Source organism: Mytilus californianus, unplaced genomic scaffold (assembly GCF_021869535.1).
Source record: "Mytilus californianus isolate M0D057914Y unplaced genomic scaffold, xbMytCali1.0.p SCAF_8, whole genome shotgun sequence".
NCBI classification, from domain to species: Eukaryota; Metazoa; Mollusca; class Bivalvia; order Mytilida; family Mytilidae; genus Mytilus; species Mytilus californianus.
Window position 1 is genome coordinate 32,771,404 of NW_026262734.1, and position 26,346 is coordinate 32,797,749.

The window sequence follows — 26,346 nt, forward strand, 5'->3', positions numbered from 1 at the left end:
CAGACTAAATTAACTTGAAAACGAGTACAGGGACCCCTCTTTTTAAAAATGACATTTGGCTTGATTATGTATGAATATTATTTTTGCCAATTTTTATGAACAAATCACTGATGAAGTTGTTTAAAATTAGATAAATATACCGCCAAAAAGCCGTTTTATTGATTAAATGCATGAAAATGCAATAAAAATAAATTATTTTCATTTACTTAGAATTGTTACACAAATTCGAAACACACTTATGTAGAGAAGATATTCCAGATGTGTTTACAAAATCTGCTTGCGTTTCTTTTTTAAAACAAAAAAGTTAGGTGTGTCTTTGCAAAGGATAGAAATGTCCAAACAGAGATGTCCAGTAAATGTCTAAAATTTCGACCCTATTTATCTCCAAAAGTAGCACATGAAGATATATTTTTTATTACATATTTGAATTAATTGATTAGGTGAAAAATAGCTTGTATGCAAACAGTGGGATCTGACAGGGTCTGGACCTGCATTGCTGCATGTAATTGGTTGTCAGAGGTAACATGTATACTGGAGCATAACTGATCATTCCCTTATATTAAAACCAAGAAAACTTTCATAAAGATTTTCCTTGTACAATGAGTGTTGTAAAATTAGAAACTATAATGGCAAACAGGAAATGGATAAGCAGCAGATGTACAAATTGCTTACTCGCTACAACTCAACATTATCAAGCTGCACACCAAATATTAAATTATTCCCTTTCATAGAAGTCAAGAAAACTTTCACGAAACATTTCCTTGTACAATGAGTGCCGTAAAATTTAAAACTATCTGCAACAGGGAGAGGCTATACTGCAGATGTGCAAATTGTGTACTCGCTACAACTCAACATTATCAAGCTGCAGACCAAATATTAAATCATTCCCTTCAATAGAGGCCAAGAAAGATTTCTTTTCAAACCCACAGAGTCAAGCTTTTACTAGACCTGTTTTCACCTTCAGCAACGTAGGTAATAAACAAATCACCCAAAATATTAACAATACCTGATGATTGTTGAAAGAATCAATTTAAAAAGGAAAACAAGATTTTGACAACAATTGAATTTGCATAAAATACACGTATACTTTTTAGAAATTCATTTCAGCTGTGGTGGGTTATTCAATCAATGAACCAACAATCTCTTTTCAAACTATTTATGAAACCATTAGTTGTAACTATTTACAATTTACTTTTCGGTAAACATTAGTATGTATAATTAACGAATTTCTTGTCTTGTTATTGTAAACATACTTCAGCACTACATCTGGTAAATTTCAAGAGTCCCAAGTGAAAATAGAAAATAATAAACAAAAGACTTTCACTGTTTGTGTATTTCAAAGGCACTCCTGCCAGAAAGATGATAAATGAAAAAATTCAGTGTGAAATCTAAATCTTCAAGCAGTTTTGGACCCCTGTCAGTCCATTTATAAAATTGGTTGATGATTTTTTTTATCTTGATTGTCATACAACAGAAACCATCAATATAAAATGTCTTATTTGATTTCATTTTTAATTGGTTATAACTTTTTCTAGATTTATTCACAAAATTGTCCAATCTTATTGAAATGTTGATCCTGTGTCCGTGCTTCGCTTACAAATTTCCTTTGCCGATGTAATAATAACTAAAACAGACGGAGAATGGAATGTTCTCAGATCCTTGTAAGCATTGAAGGCATCATCTGGACACAGGATCTGGATTATAATCAGCGCTAGACTACATGCCCACCAGCGTAAAAATCATCTCTATAGGCCAATAGAATCTAACTAAAATTTTCGTAAAATTCAGCTGCAGGCCTGTAGATTCAAAAGTTTATGGTGAAGACTGATAATCAGATACAAAAATGTCTGATGTTTTATAAAATTAATACATTGTATTGCTTCTCCATCATTCATATGACTTTACCTTAGTTTAACCTACTCTCATTTGAGTAATTTCTTGTTTCAATGTATGGACAATTCTTAAATACCATATACTGTGGATTCATTTATCTTTGTGGGTACCAATTTTTCATGGATTGAGGGAAATTTGTATTTTTGTGGATATTTGATTTCTTTGGTTTTGATAAAGTCTGCATTCAAGTCTATTAAAAAATTATACTTTGTTGAACATTCAAATTTGTGATTCATGTTGAACCACGAAAAATTGGTATCCCATGAATATTGTTTATGTTAGATATTTGATTCTTTCTGCTGAATTAATTCCCATTTTGTCTCAACTTTGGGCGAATTAGAGGTTGTCATACAAAACAACGGCTTTGTGGTATTGTCTAGAGATCCATATCCACATCTCCATTTAATCATAAATATTTTAACTTCATTTTCTTACCTTCTTTATTTAGGTAATCCTTTCCATCACAAAATAATTTGAAATAGTATTTATGTTGAGAAGGTTCATCAAACATTTTAAGGAGTTCTTTTCCAGACTTAACAAACTGTTCTTTAGTAATTCTTTCTCGATCAGAAGTACCGTGGAAACTACACATCTGTTTGTACAGCAATTTTCCAAAAGTATGAAGGGGTCCATGGAAAGCATTCTGAAAAAAAAATATTTACAAATAACAGGAATTGAAAAAAGTACCAAAAGCTCCATGAGGTAAATCAAAAAGAACAAGTAAGGCAAAGGTAAAATATGTGTGGTTCCTGTTGCATGCATTACTTTTCTGAAACATACTGCTAATTTTAAACAAGAAAAAAACTTAGTTCAAATAGTTTTTTTTAGAAAACTGCACATATATGTAAAGTTAGGAACATACTTAGATAATTTGGGTCGTTTAAGCAACCAAAATCACATTTATACTTTGTTTTGCTAAAATTTCTAAAGTTACTCAATTAGTAACTTTTAATCATCATCCTACAAGAAAATGGAAAAGAAAGGATAATTTTACTTTTAGTTTTTCAACTTATCAATAGCAATTACTGTGACATATGCTATGTATTTATAAAGGTTACTCGGGAACACGTGTATTTGTTTACTTTTAACACGTGTGTTTAAATCAAAACATGTTTATGTTTAATTTGATTGGACCATCAGTAAGTTATTACCGGTTTAAGTTATATCAATCATGATAACTTCATGCTAGAATTTTAGCGCTAAAATTATAATAAGATATCTAGAATTGTCATTCGAGGTTCGCCTATCCGACAGAAAGGTTCGTTTTCCCACCCACCCACCCCTTTTATTAAGACTTCATAGGAATGTGAATCAGTATGTTATGTAGAAAATAGTTGATAAAATACATGTATGTAAATCGAAATGATTTTTTCTTCAACTTATAGAACATTTTTCTATTGTAGATTGTGTTTATATGTGATGGCAGCGGTCGATGACAGCAAATTGGACATTTGTTTATTGTTTATAATAAAAATAAGCTTTCTGTGCTGTCGGGGCGAGCTGATAACCAAAAACTGTGTTGAGTTTTTACTTTGTAAATGCTTTATGTTCGTTTGAAGTATTGAATAAGAACATAATTAGTTTTATCATCTCATAATATATACTATCAATTAATTCCTTAAATTGCTAAAATTAAATTTTCTCCACATTTGTATCATTGGTATCATTGTATCTTCATACAATGCAAAGATGTAGATATAAGAAGATGTGGTATGAATGCCAATGAGACAACTCTCCATCCAAGTCAAAATTTATAAAAGTAAACCATTATAGGTTATAGTACGGTCTACGTATGTGTCTTCATCTAGCAAAGAATTCTCCTAAAATTGATTCTTGGGCTCTCTTGAACTTGCTGTTGACTATGAATTTTTGCTCAGTGTTGAAGACCTTAGTGTGACTTTAAAATGAAAAACACGAACTAAAGCACTGTTCCTTTGCTTTAGGTTTTGTTTTGTGTACCAGGTTCATGTTTACAGATGTACATGTTGAGTAAGAAGATGACATTAATCTTTTTGTTTCCATATAGCAATCTTTTATTGTAAATTAGTGAAAAATAAATGCTTCCGTTACTTATACAAAAGTAATAATTTTTTTAAGCATAACAAAATGACACAACATATATTTCAAAGAAGGACTCCATCATCAGTTATTTCAATGGGTATATAGTATCTACTCTAATACCTAATTTTATCCTTAAGGCTTAAAAAGGCCTGTAAAATAATAGTCTTTTTTCTTTTAATAATACTTCTTTCTAAAGTCACTGAACTGAAACATTTTTATTGGCAGTCACGGTTAACTTGAATTTAGAACATGTACTACAAACTGGACAACATTTATTGTCAATTTTAATGTTTAAAATGCTCATCTGTGAAAATTAAAAAAAAAAGAGTTTAATCTCATTTCTCATAGTTACAAAGATGTGAAACCTAGACAAAAAATAATACTGGGGCAAAGATTTAACTTGAATTTCACAACAATAAGACAGCATGAAAATTATCCTTTATTGTGTTTATGAAATATATGTTTTCCTACGAATATTCACTTTTTTACATACAGGTTAATGATACACCCATTTGGGACTTAAATTAAATCTTTTACTCTTCAAGTTTTGACCAGTTGATTCAGGTTTTTATAAATCAGGCATTGTCATGTGTTAAATTTGAGTCTAATCTTTTCAGAATATTTGATCTCTTGCTCTCTGAAGATTTTTATTAAATCATTATACAATGTATAAGAGAAAAATAATTTAAAAATTATTACCCAACATCAACATTCCATTGTAAAATTATGAAATTTTAACATACATTTTTAAAGTTAGACAATCTATAACTATCTCAAGGGGATAATTTTTTAATAATCAAGGGGATATCATGGTAAAATCTATCATGTAACATTTTCAAATTAAAAATTGATATCATAAAAACAATAAACTGTTTTCTCAATTTCTTTAAATTTTAATATTTTTTTTACGAGTATGGAATGATATAATACTACTAGTAAGTAAATCATATAACAATAAATTACAATAATATTTGATAGATACAATCAAAGATTAATGAAACTAATATTTCTGATGGCAATCTGTTGCAGCCATATAAATTTATACTATACATCATACGAAAACATCCAGCTGCTGTTTACAAAAATAAGATGTAAAATGATTGCCTATATCAGAACTTATATCCACCAGAGACTAAAGGACGAGGATATTAATGACTACAGGTAAAGGACGGCCTTAAACAATGAGCAAATCCCATATTGCATACAAAGCAATAAAAGTCCCAGGCAGGACAAAATGTGAAACAATTCAAAAGAGAAAACCAATGGCCATAATGATCAACAAAAAAACAAATATCTAAATGCAACAAAAACTATACATATTTCAGGAGCTTGCATTCTCCAGTGGTTTTCGTTGGTTTCTGCCTCCCATTATCATTTGTCGTTTATTGTTTTTACTATAACTCAGTAAAATATATGTTTAAAAAAAATTCTTGCAAGTGGTGATTCTATTCTATTGCACCCCGAATAGGTTTTAGAAAGAACAAAGCGTTGAAATTGAAACTATTCAAGTGGAACAAAGATAAGTTTAAGGTATAAAACACATCAAGCAAGCTGTTCATATACACAGTCATTGATTTCATTATCTTTACTACAATTCTTTTTAATTGATATAAAGTCTTGTATATAAAATTAAATTACAGACTGAAATTGCATAACTCCTGTAAGAATTGTGTTATATATAGAATGGGGTAAGTTTAAAATACCAATTGCTATGTCGTTCTGGTTAAATAGGTAAGAACAATGTAAGAATAGCGAATAGTCCAGTCCAATTAAAAGACAAAATACATATTAAGACCACTAAAAATCGACAAAAAACATTGTGTAAATTAATCTTGTGCTTGTCCGTAACATTTGAAACTTGTTTTTCTTTTTTATGTTGTAGAGTTTAGTGGTGAAAAATGCTTTATATGAGAAGTATAGAAAATAAGCCTTCCCATGCATCACAATGCTAAATAGCTATGAAAGATATTGTTTTGGTTAAGTAACTTTTCAAAGTCTTGATGTATCATTTGTATCCTCAGTTACTCTGACAATTCAGAAATTATACTTATTTGTTGAGAAACAGTTGATCTTTTTCTACTGATTATTTGTATAACAATTTATTGATATCTTCTGAAACACACTTTCAAATCTTGTGATCAAATATTCAATATCTGCTAAATTTATAAATTTACAAAGAGTTAATAATAAATTAACCTCTGAATGATAATAAGATTTTAGTTAAAGGTTTCGCCCATTTCAAAGCAATGTCTGTAGCAACGTCAATCTATATCAATAAACTTATACTAGATCATTTTGATTTTAGAGTTACATATTAGACCACTGGTTGACCATGCTGATTGGAGTAAAGAAATATGGTCATCATGAACCAGACTGTTCTGGAAAAGTGGTGGTCCGAAACTTGAAGGTTTTAATAATAATGGACACCAAAATTTTACAAAAGACCGAAACAATTTTGGTATTTTGCAATAGAAATATATTTAGTGAGGACCAGCAGATTTTCTTTAAGGACCACTATGGAAAAAGGATTTTGAGAACTCTGGTCATCTGAACTTCCGACGTCCAGCAATATAATGTGTCCTGAGTGGGCTTCCAATTAGTGGGATGTATAAATATGCTGCCAAGTCCTGTAGAAATTTGAATGTTTAATCAGTGGGCAGTGCATGATAGGAGAGTCCAATGATGATCCATGTTATATGTTATTGATACCTATGAAAAATCACTTTTTCCTATCAACTGACCCTGTAAGTTTAATGACATAAAGAGTCAATATAAACCTTAGTCCAATAACAGTCATGTTCAATGTCATATATCTAACTAAACAAATATTTTGTCATTAGAAAATAAAAGGATATGGAGTAAATGTACATGAGACAAAATCGCACACAATACATAGAAAACATATGAAATTATCAATGAACAGGGCTTGTCATTACACAACAATGTCAGTATCAAGAAGTCTTTTGTACATTATTTAAAGATATATGTATAGACCATAGCGATTAGTTTAAAATTTAGAGAAAAATTAACCATATAATATAATCATCAGTACTTTTATGATTCCGACTGTAAAGACTCATGTGTTGACAACCCAACATGCCCTTTATTTACATTGGCAGTCCTGAATATGCATGAACTATTTGCCACTGAATGTTAGAAAATAATAATTGAACATATATTATTTTGGATGATTCCCTGTATGAATAATGAAATGTACCAACAATAACCTCTCTAAAAGGTGCATTACTGAATCAAAGCAAATGTGGGTTTACCATTGAAGCTATTTATGCTTCAGGGTTGAATTACTGTAAATTCAGAAATTACTGCATGCATTTATTATTGCAATTTTTCAGGAATGGACAAAATTGCGAGTATAATTATTGCGATAACAAAAAAATCTGCATAAAGATCTATGTTTCAGTTATCAAAATGTGAGTTCTTATTATTGCGATACTCACCCAACACAATGCCCAGTCGCATTATATAATAAAAACCTCGCAATAATTTCTGAATTTACAGTACATAGGAAGTTGATTTTGGTGTATTTTGTGAGCTATTCTACATTAATGATACTCCAGCTATAATCATTTGGTTAACAAGAAGTTGAAGAGCCATTGATGTAAAAATGCAACAGATAGTAAAGCATGCTTCTAAATTTAAGGCTTGATAAATTGGTGGTGCAATAAAAAATGCAACGAAAATTTCATACCTGGCCATTATGTGCTTCTGTGGTCGGGTTGTTGTCTCTTTGACACATTCCCCATTTCCATTCTCAATGTTATCATGTATAAGTATTCGGTTAACAGTAGGGAGATGAGCGATAAATCTTAAAATGCATCACAAAGAATAGCATGTTCATCTGACGTTTGATACAACATTATCAGGTTCAAGCTCTCATTTGTAGTTCCTAAGAGAAATGTGTCCAATATTTGATGGGACAGAGGGACAGATCTACAGACAACCGTAAACCAGTATACTCCCAGATTCCTTTGAAGCAGGGGTGTGATAATAGAGGAACTAGTTTTTTGTTACATGTTACAGAAATTTTCCACATGTTCATTAAAACTGTCTTCCCGAGACATATATACTCAAAAAGATATTATTATGAAAGATATTCTATACTTATTTCTTGAATGTTTAATTTAGTGCAGATCATCCATGATTTAGTTTCAGAAAAAAAAAGATGAAAAAGGGTTCAAACCAAACCAATGTGGGATCTTAGTGACTACCACCATATTTGCTAATCAAACAGTATGATACTGTAAACCAACTAATTTTCGTGAGCGATTAATTTTCGCGACTTGAAAAATATCGCGAAGATGTTAAACCTTGATCTTCTGTTATATTGATAAATCAATGAAATTAAAACATCGCAAAACTAGAGGCTCTCAAGAGCCTGTGTCGCTCACCTGATTCTACTTTGGTTTTGGAAATCATGTAAAAATAGATTAAAATCATAACAGATACCCTAATAATGAGTGAGGCCAAATTTGGTTTAATATTGGTCCTGTAATTTAATAAAAAATCCTGGTGGCCATCTTGAACAGTAAATCGGCAACAAAGTAGCAACACTTAATCAGCACCTCATAAGAAACATTTATGCCATGTTTTGGTTTCATTCCATTCAGTGCACCTCTAGAAGAAGCATTTGTATGTATTTCCCATAGGGTCTTATGTTAAAGGAAGTCCCCCTATTGGCGGCCATCATGGATGAAAGATCAGCTTCAAAGTAACAAAACTTAGTCAGCACCTCATAAGGAACATTCATGCCATGTTTGGTTTCAATCCATTCAGTATGTGGTTCTCTAAAAGAAGACATTTGTATGTATCATCCATAGGGTCCTTTGTTAAACATTGTCCCCATCTGGCAGCCATCATGGATGAAGGATCAGCTTCAAAGTAACAACACTTGGTCAGCACCTCAAAAGGAACATGCATGCCATGTTTGGTTTCATTCCATTCAATGGTTCTCTAAAAGAAAACATTTGTACGTATTTCTCATAGGGTCCTATGTTAAACTAAGTCCTCTGCTGGCGGCCATCTTAGATTATGGATCGGCTTCATAGTAACACCACTTGGTCAGCACCTCATAAGGAACATTCATGCCATGTTTGGTTTCATTGCATTCAGTGGTTCTCTAAAAGAAGACATTTGTATGTATTTCCCATAGGGTCCTATGTTAAACTAAGTCCCCCGCTGGCTGCCATCTTGGATGATGGATCAGCTTCAAAGTAACAACACTTGGTCAGCACCTCATAAGGAACATTCATGCCATGTTTGGTTTCATTGCATTCAGTGGTTCTCTAAAAGAAGACATTTGTATGTATTTCCTATAGGGTCCTATGTTAAACTAAGTCCCCCGCTGGCTGCCATCTTGGATGATGGATCAGCTTCAAAGTAACAACACTTGGTCAGCACCTCATAAGGAACATTCATGCCATGTTTGGTTTCATTGCATTCAGTCAGGTTCTCTAAAAGAAGACATTTGTATGTATTTCCCATAGGGTCCTATGTTAAACTAAGTCCCTCTCTGGCGGCCATCTTGGATGATGGATCGGCTTCAAAGTAACAACACTTAGTCAAGACCTCATAAGGAACATTCATGCCATGTTTGGTTTCATTGCATTCAGTGGTTCTCTAAAAGAAGACATTTGTATGTATTTCCCATAGGGTCCCATGTTAAACTAAGTCCCCCGCTGGCATCCATCTTGGATTATGGATCGGCTTCAAAGTAACAACACTCGGTCAGCACCTCATAAAGAACATTCATACCATGTTTGGTTTCATTCCATTCAGTGGTTCTCTAAAAGAAGACATTTGTATGTATTTCCCATAGGGTGGTATGTTAAACTAAGTCCCCCGCTGGCAGCCATCTTGGATTATGGATCGGCTTCAAAGTAACAACACTCGGTCAGCACCTCATAAGAAACATTCATGCAATGTTTGGTTTCATTCCATTCAGTGGTTCTCTAAAAGAAGACATTTGTATGTATTTCCCATAGGGTCCTATGTTAAACTAAGTCCCCCGCTGGCGGCCATCTTGGATTATGGATCGGCTTCAAAGTAACAAAACTTAGTCAGCACCTCATAAGGAACATTCATGCCATGTTTGGTTTCAATCCATTCAGTATGTGGTTCTCTAAAAGAAGACATTTGTATGTATCATCCATAGGGTCCTTTGTTAAACATTGTCCCCATCTGGCAGCCATCATGGATGAAGGATCAGCTTCAAAGTAACAACACTTGGTCAGCACCTCAAAAGGAACATGCATGCCATGTTTGGTTTCATTCCATTCAATGGTTCTCTAAAAGAAAACATTTGTACGTATTTCTCATAGGGTCCTATGTTAAACTAAGTCCTCTGCTGGCGGCCATCTTAGATTATGGATCGGCTTCATAGTAACACCACTTGGTCAGCACCTCATAAGGAACATTCATGCCATGTTTGGTTTCATTGCATTCAGTGGTTCTCTAAAAGAAGACATTTGTATGTATTTCCCATAGGGTCCTATGTTAAACTAAGTCCCCCGCTGGCTGCCATCTTGGATGATGGATCAGCTTCAAAGTAACAACACTTGGTCAGCACCTCATAAGGAACATTCATGCCATGTTTGGTTTCATTGCATTCAGTGGTTCTCTAAAAGAAGACATTTGTATGTATTTCCTATAGGGTCCTATGTTAAACTAAGTCCCCCGCTGGCTGCCATCTTGGATGATGGATCAGCTTCAAAGTAACAACACTTGGTCAGCACCTCATAAGGAACATTCATGCCATGTTTGGTTTCATTGCATTCAGTGGTTCTCTAAAAGAAGACATTTGTATGTATTTCCCATAGGGTCCTATGTTAAACTAAGTCCCTCTCTGGCGGCCATCTTGGATGATGGATCGGCTTCAAAGTAACAACACTTAGTCAAGACCTCATAAGGAACATTCATGCCATGTTTGGTGTCATTGCATTCAGTGGTTCTCTAAAAGAAGACATTTGTATGTATTTCCCATAGGGTCCCATGTTAAACTAAGTCCCCCGCTGGCATCCATCTTGGATTATGGATCGGCTTCAAAGTAACAACACTCGGTCAGCACCTCATAAAGAACATTCATACCATGTTTGGTTTCATTCCATTCAGTGGTTCTCTAAAAGAAGACATTTGTATGTATTTCCCATAGGGTGGTATGTTAAACTAAGTCCCCCGCTGGCAGCCATCTTGGATTATGGATCGGCTTCAAAGTAACAACACTCGGTCAGCACCTCATAAGAAACATTCATGCAATGTTTGGTTTCATTCCATTCAGTGGTTCTCTAAAAGAAGACATTTGTATGTATTTCCCATAGGGTCCTATGTTAAACTAAGTCCCCCGCTGGCGGCCATCTTGGATTATGGATCGGCTTCAAAGTAACAACACTCAGTCAGCACCTCATAAGAAACATTCATACCATGTTTGGTTTTATTCCATTCAGTGGTTCTCTAAAAGAAGACATTTGTATGTATTTCCCATAGGGTCCTATGTTAAACTAAGTCCCCCGCTGGCGGCCATCTTGGATTATGGATCGGCTTCAAAGTAACAACACTCGGTCAGCACCTCATAAGGAACATTCATACCATGTTTGGTTTCATTCCGTTCAGTGGTTCTATAAAAGAAGACATTTGTATGTATTTCCCATAGGGTCCTATGTTAAACTAAGTCCCTCACTGGCGGCCATTTTGGATGATGGAACAGCTACAAAGTAACAACACTTGGTCAGCACCTTGTAAGGAACATTCATGCTATGTTTTGTTACATTCCATTCAGTGGTTCTCTAAAAGAAGTCATTTGTATGCATTTCCCATAGGGTCCTATGTTAAACTAAGTCCCCTGCTGGCGGCCATCTTGGATGATGGATCGGCTACAAAGTAACAACACTTGGTCAGCACTTTGTAAGGAACATTCATGCTATGTTTTGTTTCATTCCATTCAGTGGTTCTCTAAAAGAAGTCATTTGTATGCATTTCCCATAGGGTCCTATGTTAAACTAAGTCCTCCGCTGGCGGCCATCTTGGATGATGGATCAGCTACAAAGTAGCAACACTTGGTCAGCACCTCCTAATGAACATTCATGCTATGTTTTGTTTCATTCCATTCAGTGGTTCTCTAAAAGAAGTCATTTGTATGCATTTCCCATAGGGTCCTATGTTAAACTAAGTCCCTCACTGGTGGCCATTTTGGATGATGGAACAGCTACAAAGTAACAACACTTGGTCAGCACCTTGTAAGGAACATTCATGCTATGTTTTGTTACATTCCATTCAGTGGTTCTCTAAAAGAAGTCATTTGTATGCATTTCCCATAGGGTCCTATGTTAAACTAAGTCCCCCGCTGGCGGCCATCTTGGATGATGGATCGGCTACAAAGTAACAACACTTGGTCAGCACCTCATAAGGAACATTCATGCCATGTTTGGTTTCATTCCATTCAGTGGTTCTCTAGAAGAAGTTCAAAATGTAAAAAGTTAACGCCGACGACGGACGACGCCGGACGAAGACGGACGACGGACGCCAAGTGATGAGAAAAGCTCACTTGGCCCTTCGGGCCAGGTGAGCTAAAAAAAGCGTCACGAAGTCGAATTGAAACGGCAAAAATGCGAAATAAAGTATCCGCGAAAATAAGTTGGTTTACAGTATGTTCATGTCCTCTTCTAAGGTTTTGACAGTTTATAAGGTTAACATAAAATATAGAATAAATCTAGGATGACCTAGCAGTATAAACTTAATATCCCTCATGAGTATATTTGAATAAAATTAAATAATGAGACAGCAACCCAACTACACATTATGTTATCTTCCAATGTAATGATCAGCTGACAATATAAAACTAATGCATATATGTAGTTTAATTTAAGAGACACTTCACTATCAAGGAAAGCTCTACCAGTATTTTGGTGAATTCTAGGTAATGTTTTGAACTTTTTATTCTGAGTGCTTTTAATTATCTGAATCTAATTGAATAAGGCATTGAAAGCATAACATTATTTACTTACATATAAAGGCTTAAGGCATACATTTAAGCTAAAGAAATGAAATAAATAGTCTATTAATGGATTTATTTAAACTTTCATTGAGTCTATCATATTTGTCCTTGGAAGTTCAAGGCTTTGGCTGGGTTAAAGCATATTTATTAACCCAGGTAAAGCTCTTTGTTTGTTATCTGCAACTGACCACTGAGTTCAAACATGACCATGTTTAAATAGCCGCTTGACAATTATCATTGTTTATAAATAAAACTGTGGTCACTGAATAGGAAATGGTTGGAGAGTTCCTTTGGAATTGATTCTGGAACAGTTTGAATAATTAACAATTCTATTGTAGAGCTTAAAGCCTAATGAAGAAAATGGACAGAGGTGCCTTTTTTTGTGTGATATTTAAATAATTGACAAACAAAAAATGGACCTACACCATGTGTACATTAAAAGAATAAATTTCAATATAACAGACATACAAACATGAATGAACTTCTTACAAACTTCAAGCCTAAATCAAAATGGAATGAAAAGACAGACTTGTACTGGACACTTAATGGGAAAGGATCATCAATACCAGAAATCTCAAGAATAAAGTATTATGTAAAACTGATACTGATAGGAGATTCTACTGTAGGTAAATCATCTTTACTCAGATCTTACTGTAGATGTTCTTTGTGTTCTCAAGATTTAATACTACAGAAAAGACTTACTGCAATCCAAAAGTGCCACAATAAACAAATACAACTACAAGACAGTCATATTCAACTCAGGATATTCGACACAGCAGGTAAATAAAATTAATAAATCTAATCATTTCGTTCTTTTTTTCAAAATTCATATTTCAGCATGATCATGATGACAAAAAATTATTATAGAAATATAACACTATCATATATCATGTATATAGTCATCAGGGCATGGCAAAAAGAAATAAAAGCAGGTTATAAGAAATCTTAACCTTTTTTCTAATAGGTTATGTTGATCAAGGTAAAAACTGTGACACATATAATGATGGGGAAATGATCTACACATGATTTTTAAATGTGCAAAAAGAGCTACCAATAATTATTCACCCTCTATTTTTAAAGTCAATGAAAATAAGTCCTTTTCATACTTTTAACAACAGAGTTGCTCAATTTTGAATATAAAAATAAGAAGATGTGGTATGATTGTCAATGAGACAACTCTCAGTCTCCACCAGAGACCAAATGACATAGAACTATAGATCACCGTACTGGTTTTTGACTATTTGAAAAGTCTCTTACAGAATAAATGGAATACCATAACTATGTACAATGTATGAATAGGAGACGTGGAGGGTGTACATCAATGAGACAGTAACCTAATGACACAAATAACACAAAAACATCTACAATAGGCAAATGTTCAGCCTTCAACAATAAAATGGTGTTTCTACAAAATTTCAAGCCATTAAATATGAAAACAACATGTTATAAATTTCATGTGTAGGAAACACTTTTCTGGATTAACCTTCATCAGGATTCAGGAACGTTCAAAGCAGAATATTTGAAAGCAAAGGACATATAAGAACCGAAACCTTTGAGGACCCATGTGAACAAATAGGACCTAAAAAAATAGCTAAATCCAATCCAGGTAAACTTTGCATGAAGGTCAGTTGAAACCTTTGTTTCTTCAAAATTTATAAATTTATAAAAAGGACAATTTTAGAAAGGTTTGTCACTAATCACCCATCAACTTAAAAGTTAAATTATTAATAAATTAAACAGATATTATCATATAACTTCACATCAACACAAATTCTCCAAATTACCAAAAAATGTGTTTTAAATGATTCACAATTTTGCCATGGCGTTGTCTGGTTATTTTTCAACTTATGAATTTGAATGTCCCTTTGGTATCTTTCGCCACTCCTTCATAAACTAGACATGCTAGACAATCAAATTTTTAGTACACTGTAAACCATTATGATAAAACTGACATTTAACTAAACAAAATTTCAATTCAATCTTATCAACTGACCAACTATATAATATATTATAAGAAACATGTACCCATAGATCTGTAAGACATGTGAAGATATCACGTTTTTCTTCCAGTTTATTTACACTAGAATTTTAAGTACCAGTACAGTAGTAAAATTGGGACATTTATATATTATGCCATAATCTGATCATATTTACCTATATATACACATGTAAATTTAAAGGTCTGATCTAGTATATTGCAAAGTAACTTTTAATCAATACCACTTGACTGTAGATTTTAATGGCATGGTAGTTTTGCCTGCCCCATGTCTCCATAACTCCAGACTATTTGGTCACATCCAGCTACTATTATATATAGCAAAAAGACTTTTTACAGAAGATGGGATAAAAAAAGTTATATTATAGATAAAGCCTATTTAGCAAGACCTTTGGTAAATAACAAGGAAAAATTCTCTAACTTGAATTTTGTTTTCAATACTAGGTGAAGAAAGATACAGAAGTATAACTCCATCATATTACCGAGGGGCTCATGGTTGTCTTTTGATGTTTGATGTCACTAAAATCCATACCTTTGAACATATTCCCTCATGGTAAGTTTGGAAAAATTTATATCATTGCTGTATCTATAATATATTTGCGTTGTTGGTTCCTTCAATGAATTTTTGCATAACTAACAGGGGTAATATAAGGACACCTTTGGAGGGCCGGCAGGGTACACTGACTATATTAAGTCAGGTGAAATATTGTGAATAAAAGGAAAATCATGGCATAGGTCTATGAGACAGCTGCCAAATTTAAATAAAACCAGAAAATACTTATAGATTGAGGTCAACAACTGTGTTGCTTACGTTTGTTGGATGCTTGTTTTAAACTGAAATCCTATATTTAACCATGACAAATGTTAAAACACCCCTGTTATGCAGCATTATGGTAACCTAAGAAACATTTGAAATTTTTAATCCATTATCTGATCATTAATCAAAATATGAACAGAAAAAGTTCAAAATAACAAAATCCATTAAAAGATTGAGGGTCTTTAATGCTACTAGTAGTTACTTTCAATTTTGTATTGTAACTTATATATATATTGTTATTCAAATTTTTCAACATTTTGTAGGTTTCAAGATCTACAACAGTACGCTCTTCATCCAGAAAACTTAGTGATAATTCTTGTTGGCACAAAGTGTCATGACAATGAGAAAAGGGAAGTAACCAGAGAAAAAGCTGAAGCACTTGCTGAACATCTTGAAATTATGTACATTGAAATTAGTTCTGAGGAGGATATGAATATCTCGGAAGCTTTTGAAAAACTGACAACAAAAATTATTGAAACATTCAGAAGAGACCCAAAGGTGTACTCCACTGCCGATATCACTTGCCTCATTGGAAAACAAGACAGAAGAAATGCTCAAGAAAAAGACAAATGCTCTTGCTGATACAGAATTTTTGCAATGTTTTTACTGGATGGATTTTGCAAAAAGAGCCACATTTTAAATTTTGACAGCATTATTTGTATGGAGAATTTCCTGAAGTTGTGATAATTTATCTCATATTTTTTTGTCCATCAATCAACAATCACATAAATAAACATGATAAATGCATGCAATTTCTGAATCTGAAGTAAAAAGGGGTAATAATATTTGACGAATCCACCACAAATGAAATTCCAGTTCTGTGATTGAAGATAGCAAACTAATTAAAACAATTTATAATATGCAAGTTCCATATGGCACCCCCACCATACTAAAAGAACACAATAATGTATTACAGTTTATTCCGTAGGGGTGCCATATGGAACTCTTTCCAATATATGTCCTAAGGTGGTGTTTTTGGTGTAAAATTCAATGTGCCATAGTTGTGCAGAAGTTGTGAAACTAAGTAGTATTTATGAAATACTTACAAATTGCTCTTGTAGATTATGTTGTATAACCATTTTAATTTAACAATATATAAATAACACATAGTTGAGAGGGTGATAGAGCAGATTGTTACCCCGAGAAAACATTGTCAACTGAGGCGAAGCCAAGGTTGACAATGTCTTTTCGAGGGGTAACAATCTGCTCTATCACCCTCTCAGATATGTGTTATTTAATTTATTATACTGAATGTTCTGTTATTACTGTCTATTAAATTTCAAATTCAAAGTAATAAACTATGACGTCTTGTACATAACAACCATCTGTATTTAATAAAGCGCACACTTGATCAAGCGTCTCCGTAAAAGTAATAGAGTATTTGCCATAGGATAGAGTCGTATTTAATAAAGCGCACACTTGATCAAGCGTCTCCGTGAAGGGTAATAGAGTATTTACCATAGAATAGAGTAAATTAACACCCTTGTATAAGCCAATCAAAATATTGCATTTTTACGTGAAGTATAATATTAGAAATTGTTTAAAATAAAAAGACAAAAATAAAATAATTCTGGGAAACATTAAAATCTCAAGCTAGGTATGTTTGCTAAATGTTTTTCTATAAATATTATACTAAGTTAATCAGTGAGCATACTTTACCATGTTTACACAAATGCTTTATCATATATGTTAATTCTATACCTATGTTTATATTGGAATACTGTACTTTTAGAATGTTTTAACACATTAAACATGTTTATTTAAATGCATAAGAAACTGAATAAATTAGCTAATTGTTTTTCCTTTCTTAGTATTTCTCCAAAGCATGCATGTCTAGCATTGTGATAAATGCAACTTGTTACAATTATAATAATTTTGTACATTCAAGTCATTATTTTGAATGTTAATAATTCATCCTGGTTTACTTTTCTACCAGTTATTGTATACAAGTGGCATCATCAATATTAGGTAAAGTGCTCCCATGCTCCCTCTTCCTATTGCCCCATATAACATATAACAGTAACTCACTTACTGCCGCTATAATTTCCGAAGCCAACATTTCCTATGAAACCATGGGTTCATTCATGGAAAAATTACAGTCATCTCTTTGAAAGTTTTATGGACTCATATCATGATTTGGTTGACAATTATGAAATATCTGTGTCACACTCTGATTACCATTGATACACAAAATATGTTAAACTGTTGCTTGTATAAATAGTATCTGAGAAACAGATCTGATAATAAATGTGGATAGTGTCCACATGTGGATACAGATGATGCCCCCACTTGCATATCATATAGTTATAAAGGGACATAACTGAAGAACGATAAAAGTGACGCTACCCAAATTTGAACTTGATCTGCGTTATGTGGTAATAAGCATTGTGTGTAAGTCTCATAACATTTGGTTGAGGCAAACTTAAGTTAGAGAACGGAAACTAAAATTTTTGCAATTTTTCCATTTATAAAGGGCATAACTCTAGAACTGTTAAAGTGACGCCACCAAAATTCAAACTTGATCTGTGTTTTGTGGTAATAAGCATTGTGTATAAGTTTCATAACATTTGGTTGAGGCAAACTCAAGTTAGAGAACGGAAACCAATTTTGGGACGTACGTACAGAGGGACAAGGGTAAAACTAAATGCCCCCACGGCTATAGCGGGGGCATAAAAAAAACTTAACATTCCACCATAGAAAATAAGTTCAAGATCAGATGAAACCTGCCAAACAAACATGTGCAGCATACAATCATCCTATGCATACACCATATAGTTGACCTATATAAAGTATCAAAACAATAACAGAAAATAAACTGTTAACACAGAGATATGTCTCGCCTATTTGTTATTTTGATAATGCAATTGTTGAAATTAAAATAACAATACTTTAACATGTAAGTTATGCAAATATTCAAAGTCAATGAACAATGACTAAAGGTACAGGGCTAAACATTCTCCATGGAAATGAGATGTGCTAATGCTAATACTACTGCATACCAAATACCATTGACTTTTCATAAGTCATTCCCTTTAAATAAACCTAAACACAAACAGTAACTTGTAAACTAAGCAAAAGTTTCCGAGTCAATAGACCATGACTTAAGGGGCAGGGCCAAATAATCTCCATGGAATGAGATATGCTAATGTTTATACAACTGCATACCAAATATCATTGACCTACCACTAGTAGTTCCCCATAAACTGACCTTATCACAAACTAATACATGAAAACTAAGCAAACGTTTCAAAGTCAATAGACCATGACAGAAGGGGTGGGGCCAAATAATCTCCATGGAAATAAGATATGCCAATGCTTATACAACTGCATACCAAATATCATTGACCTACCACTAGTGGTTCCCCATAAACTGACCTAATCACAAACTAATACATGAAAACTAAGCAAACATTTCAAAGTCAATAGACCATGACTGATGGGGCGGGGTCAAATAATCTCCATGGAAATGAGATATGCCAATGCTTATACAATTGCATACCAAATATCATTGACCTACCACTCGTGGTTCCCCATAAACTGACCTAATCACAAACTAATACATGTGAACTAAGCAAAGTTTCAAAGTCAATAAACCATGACTGAGGGGGCAGGGCCAAATAATCTCCATGGTAATGAGATGCGCCAATGCTTATACAACTGCATACCAAATATTATTGACCTACCACTAGTGGTTCACCATAAACTAGACCTAATCACAAACTAATACATTGTTGACGCTGCCACCACCGCCGCCAGAAACAGCATACCTATGTCTCGCTTTTTGATTCCGTCTAGGCAAGGCAAAAATCAAGTCAACGGCAACAGACATAGGCCAGACAGAACTTAAGAACAAAAGGCATCTGTATAAAAGATATGAAGCTTCCAGCTCTTCTAGTCTATACCTTTTGAAATATAAAGCTTTATACAAATAGTTTATGCAGACATAAAATCTTCTGACATATCCAGTAACATAAACTATCAGTCCAGATACCAGGCTTGACAATACATGTATTGGTCAGGCTAAATGGTTTTCAATAAAGATGTTCAATCAGAGAGAATTTGTAAGTTTGACTGAATGTCAGAGAGCCCATAAATTTTTTTTTCAAGATGCCCATAAAATGGATTACAGTGATGAAATAGCAATGATATATCCTAAGTTTCCATGGAATGGACTGAAGGGGAAAACCTCTAAGACTAAAATATCTCTGGTATTGCGAGATGTTAGGTAATAGTGACTTAACTGCAGCTAAAGGGCATATTTGTACGGTTAACATTTAACAGCATCGTAATAGATGATTTATCGTTTCTACTCAATAATGATTAGATGAATGTATAAATCCTCTAATCCTCTTACAAGATGGACTTTCGAATAGAAATGTTAACTGTCTGCATATAACTTATTGGGTTAATCCTGTAATAACAACATTCAGTTTAAGCCACCTAAGCCAACATAACATTTTATTGAGTAATAAATTATGAATGAAATATATAAAATTGCCAAAACTGATTCTTTTTCAATAAAATCTGTTATGGTAATGTTAATCTTATGATATAATCTTTTCCCCTGTTTACTAAATAAGTAACATATCAACATTTCTTATATTAAGGATTTACATCATGTCTCATACAAACAGTCGTGTACTACACTGAACATCAATGTATCACCCAATGATATTTTGATTACATGAATAAATTATAAATTAATTGTAAATTGAATATGAACCTTTTCCGAGGTAACAAATAAAATCATGTTGAAATGAACTAAAGCTATACATTTAAAATTGCTAAGCCAATATCATCCTGCAGTTTCATTAAGCATCACATTGCTTCTTATTATTAAGTAATAATGATGTGGCATTTCCCCCAAATTAGGCACTGCATGTAATTTGTATATAAGATCATTATTGACAAAAATTTAAGTATAGAGGCCAAATAAGCAAGTAAGCAATTTCACTCTATTTAATAATATAACGCAACAGTGAACAGTTATTGTTGATCTATTTGAAAAGCAATTTTAATTTTAAGTTTGCAACATATTGCCTTAACATGGCTAAGTTACATTAATACCACAACCCTCATTGTAATACATGTAATATAAGGGATTATTTATGGAATGCTGCAAGGATTAAAATAAATAGTTTAAAATGCAAGATTTCATTCTGGAAACTTGATAATTTTTCCTTTAGTCTTTTTCTTAGTTTTGCATGAACATGATGAATATACTTCAACATGACTTTAAGGTCGAATACAGATCAACGAATAAAATTATACCATCTTATAAATGTTCAACTCAGATCTATTTTGAATCTACGTACTATATGTAGGCCTACATATTCATGACAAACCATCCAAATCAAAAATTAAAAGCACAACCTTAGAAGAAATTTTCTGAGAACAATGTACTTTGAGCTTTTTTTTCTGTAAAAAGGAAGTTGTTTAACCAAACAACATGGCATACATGTAGCATGCTCACATGAAACTTGATAATAAATTTCCGGTAATTTTGATTGTTACCGGGTAGTTCCTGAGAAAATTTTTTAAAAAATTCATATATGACAGACCATTATGTGAAGGACAGTAGGAATACATGTATAGTGATTGTATGATCCTAAAAATAGAATAGCATCCTGTAATTATACATGTTATACGTAAGAGATGTGTAGATGATCATTCCTGTACACTTAAAAAACTTCATGTATTGTGATTAGATGTCCTTGTTTAATACCTACGAGGGGCAAAATGAATCCCATAAAAAATTTTAAAATCTATACAAATGGTATTTCTCTCTTCAAGGGCCTGGGGTGATGAAAATATAATAACTATCTTAAAGCATTAATGGAAGTGATCCTTAAATGAGGGTGTGGAAAGGGTTTACAGAATAGACCATAACGGACAAAAAGCACAGAATCAAGGGCAAAAAACACCACAAAAAAAAAAACAATAGAGAAAAAAAAGAAAAAAAAAACAATAGAGAAAAAAAAAGAACAAAATAAACAATAGAGAATAATGGGCAAAACAAGAAATGATTGTAACAGGATGCTGTTACGAAGTCTCCCAAACGAAGCTCCCATAATTCGTAATTCCCAGGGTCGCCTGACATTGGGCAAAGTCCAGTGAAAATTGGTTTGGTCCAGTAAAGTTATTTGAATTAGTGATGCCTAAGGACTAACCCTGTATATCATTCATATCATCTTGGCATGACAAACCAGAATATATATGGTTTAGGGGTGGGGATCTCAACCATTTACAAGATATTAGAACTTTCTCAAAAGGCAGGGGGTTGGGATAACCCCTGGGGACTAACCCTGTATATCATTCAAACCATCTTAGCATGACAAACCAGAATATATATGGTTTAGGGGTGGGGATCTTGACCACTTACAAGATATTAGAACTTTCTTTAATGGCATGGGGTGGGGGTGACCCCTGGGGACTAACCCTGTATTTCATTTCATGTGCTTAATCATGACAAACCAGAATATATATGGTTTAAGAGTGGGGATCTCGACCATTTACAAGATATTAGAACTTTCTCAAATGGCAGGGGTAGGGATGACCCCTTGGGACTAACCCTGTATATCATTCAAACCATCTTAGCATGACAAACCAGAATATATATGGTTTAGGGGTGGGGATCTTGACCACTTACAAGATATTATAACTTTCTTACATGGCATAGGGTGGGGGTGACCCCTGGGGACTAACCCTGTATTTCATTTGATTTGCTTTATCATGACAAACCATAATATATATGGTTTAGGGGTGGGGATCTCGACCATTTACAAGATATTAGAACTTTCTCAAATGGCAGGGGGTCGGGATGACCCCTGGGGACTAATCTGTATATCATTCAAACCATCTTAGCATGACAAACCAGAATATATATGGTTTAGGGGTGGGGATCTTGACCACTTACAAGATATTAGAACTTTCTTAAATGGCATGGGGTGGGGGTGACCCCTGGGGACTAACCCTGTATTTCATTTTATGTGCTTTATCATGACAAACCAGAATATATATGGTTTAGGGGTGGGGATCTCAACCATTTACAAGATATTAGAACTTTCTCAAATGGCAGGGGGTCGGGATGACCCCTGGGGTCTAACCCTGTATATCATTCAAACCATCTTAGCATGACAAACCAGAATATATATGGTTTAGGGATGGGGATCTCGACCATTTACAAGATATTAGAACTTTCTCAAATGGCAGGGGGTCAGGATGACCCCTGGGGACTAACCCTGTATATCATTCAAACCATCTTAGCATGACAAACCATAATATATATGGTTTAGGGGTGGGGATCTTGACCTCTTACAAGGTATTAGAACTTTCTTAAATGGCAGGGGGTGGGGATGACCCCTGGGGACTAACCCTGTATTTCATTTAATGGGTTTTGTCATTTAGAACATTTTCAATTAAAAAGATTGTGTCTATCACAAACGGTTTTCAATTTATAATCATTTGAAAATTTTAAAAAATAAAATCCCATAGGGTTCTATAGTAAAACCCTCTTTTCTTTTTGCCCCTCAAAGTACCCCTTTATAAACCCCATTGCACAAACAAAACCCTGATTGCACCACTAGACATGTTAGTCTAACATATTGTGAAACCCTAAGTTAATCTGACAAGCGGTTTTGGAGAACGGGTGCGGACAAGTTCAGATTTAAAAGCGGCGGAAGAGGAAGAGGAAGAGGAAGAAGAATAATAATAATAATAAGAACTGAGCAAAAACAATAAGTCTTCCCAAACTTCGTTTGGGAGACTTAATAAATAAAGAATAGAGAAAAATGGTCTAAAAAAGATAAAGAATAAAGAAATGAATGATCCCCCATCCAGACCCTCTTAAATTATTTTTTGCATTCCTTGGTATATCAAAAATCAAATTGTTCAGGTATTAATTGAAAGCAACACACAAATATAATCTTCAGTACATACCTCAAAAGTAGTTCTGGTCAGTTCTCCTGGATGGTGGTTGTTTTCATCAGCTGTTAGTTCTAATTTCTGCAACAACAAAATTAACATAAATTTATTTAATTTTAATTAATGTTTTGTTCATATACATTTCATGATTTGAAAAATATACTTAATAGTATAGTATATCCACTTAGAAATATAAATATCTTAACTAGGATGGATGTAATGATGGCAGAGGTAATTTAAATGCATAAAATTCAAGATGTTAATATGATAAGGACTTGAACCCTGCTTTGTACTAGATTGACACACTGAGCCATTTATAATGGTAACAATCTGCAGGAAGACATGTTTCAAAGCTGTAAATAAGCAATTCCAATTTTTAAGTCTTTGGTTTGACCCAGCCAGGAATTGAATCCATGACCTTCCCCACTTGAGGATAGCATACTATCAGGAGACAAAAGATATATATATATAAGTACATAAAATAGAACTTATGATATATTTACAGTTGTGACTCAAAAAGTCACCAAACTTTAACTTGAGGTTCCACACAGCTTTTGCTGCTCACCTGGTATCTATATGCTTTTGTAAAAAAAAATATCTCTTCTAATAAAACCTTATGTCTCTAGTCTTTTAACTTCCTCCTTATTCATTTTATTGACATAGTTGACTCTGATGTTTTTATCTTTTATTGTTTGTACATACGTCACTTGTACTCTTGGCTTTGTTGAAAGGACAGCAGAGGATGAAACTATTTGATGACACAACTCATCACGATTTTTCATTTCTCAATGTTTCTCAAAGAAAAGAATGTACTTATCTTTCATTTTTATGGGCATTAAATTTTTATCTGAAACTATAAATGTCAATTTTTTTCTTAAACTGTATTTTATTTATCATATTATAACAAATAGTATCCTGTTTGATAGTTTTTGTCTCCTTCTTTCAATTCTAACATAGAAAAATAAACTCCAGAACAAAAATCAGCCATAAAGGGAAAAAGTCTAAACAATGGTTTGATTACAGAATTACAGTACCCTATGTGACACTCAAGATTTAATTGTCAGTCATAACAATACTTGTTTATTTGAGAATCTATATCATATAAGATTTGGGATAGCTTCTACAAAAGTTCCAAATTCTGTCATTTTCAATTCAGATCATGGAAGAAGTATCTATACAACATGAATGCCCAGCCTTTAAAAAAAAAAAAAAAATATTTACTTTTTGTTTCAATAATAATGATTAAAACAGTATAAATGGTTTTACAGTATAAAGGTGAAAAAAGTCTTCAGCCATCAAGATTTGAATGGTTGTGATTAATTGTGTTAATAACATTGCTTTATTTATCATGCAGTGGGAAATCTAGTGACAAAATATTACCTCCACTGAAAACACTGAAAACAAGATCTTCTCAAATGTTTGTTTGCACCATTTTAGCAAGGACCCTATCAATTATGGATTCATGGAAAAACGTTCTGGTAAATAGTAAAAATAGAAGTAAATTGAAATAAAAACAAAACTTCCTCTCAATGTTATCATTTTCCTCCTTGAGTAGCAGGCTATAGACGCTTGGGGTAAAATTGGTTTAAAATGTTGCTATGCGAATAAATTTCCTGGAGTACCAACTTCAATTTATATTTTTACTGTCTGTATACCTCTCTGGAACATGCTAATTTTTCGTATATATATATACAGCTAGATCAGAGAAAGTCAGGGAAAAAATTCCAAAGGAATTGATTGATATCATTGTGGATATGCAGCAAAAATTGGCACTTTTGAAATTAAGTTACTAAGCAAAATCAAACAGACCTTATCTCAATGTAAACATTGAATGTGAATAGATCGAGAAAACCGCAAATACTTGTACAAAACTTGTACAAAAACTGAACATAAAACATCGGGTATTTGCATGATTATTTTTAACAACACAGTTTAACAAATAATTTCTTTAAAATGTACAATTATTATTTAGAAATAACTTTTGATCCGTATCGTCACCAGTATTGTTTTATTATTGACTTTCTCGACTCGTCATAAGAAGAGTGAATTTTCTTTTGTTTTCGTTCACTGGATATCCCACTGCATGAATATTGCCAAACAACAAAAGTTAATAAAAATATTAGGGATACATTTGTACCTATCCTATATATATTTCCTGTCTCAAATTTAGACCATACAGTTTTTTAACCTTTCGTGTTATATTTATTTAAACCTATTCTGTCTTTTCTACTTGAATGACTATACAAATTTAAATGTCTTACTCAGAATCAATATTAAACAGGTCCACAAGTAGTTTTTTTTTAATCCATATAATTTCAGAATGATAAATGTGGTATGACTTAATGTATGCCTCTATCATATCCGCTTTCATGAAATGTGAATGACCTTAGTTCTAATGATGATTGAAACAAAAAATGAGAAATACTTAACATGTTTAAAGACGTATCAGTACATGTATGTTATGTATTATAATTCTCTACATTATTACAAGTATACAACATGATTAAATATGTTAATTTCCTACTAGGATGTTTAGGTTACAAATATGTTTATGTTCTTTTACATTTTCTGTCACAGCACCTATACTTATACCCATTGTACGTCATTTATTTATTATTTATAAATACAATACATCGAATCATTGGTATC

The 26,346-nt window shown here is 33.1% G+C and overlaps 2 protein-coding genes and 1 long non-coding RNA gene across 4 annotated transcripts in view; 1 reads left to right on the top strand and 2 right to left on the bottom strand.

The window, feature by feature from the left end:
• The window catches only part of LOC127712125 (uncharacterized), a 64,277-nt gene that overhangs the window by 29,293 nt on the left and 8,638 nt on the right, over positions 1-26,346 (bottom strand). For both annotated transcript variants that reach the window (XM_052218388.1, XM_052218389.1), the window contains exons 2-3: positions 23,713-23,778; positions 2,329-2,536 (exon numbers count right to left, since the gene is read on the bottom strand). In XM_052218388.1, coding sequence (XP_052074348.1) covers positions 2,329-2,536; positions 23,713-23,778 — 274 coding nt within the window. The remainder of the gene's footprint in view (positions 1-2,328; positions 2,537-23,712; positions 23,779-26,346) is intronic.
• Positions 8,334-12,537, bottom strand: LOC127712130 (uncharacterized). The gene is made up of 3 exons (XR_007986955.1): positions 11,537-12,537; positions 10,375-11,370; positions 8,334-9,372 (listed from the first exon to the last, which is right to left on the bottom strand). It is a non-coding gene; the product is annotated as an uncharacterized LOC127712130 (long non-coding RNA).
• On the top strand, positions 13,171-17,572 carry LOC127712128 (uncharacterized). The gene is made up of 3 exons (XM_052218392.1): positions 13,171-13,740; positions 15,402-15,510; positions 16,038-17,572. The coding sequence occupies exons 1-3, from the start codon at positions 13,434-13,436 to the stop codon at positions 16,354-16,356; spliced, it is 735 nt and encodes a 244-aa protein (XP_052074352.1). The 5' UTR covers positions 13,171-13,433; the 3' UTR covers positions 16,357-17,572.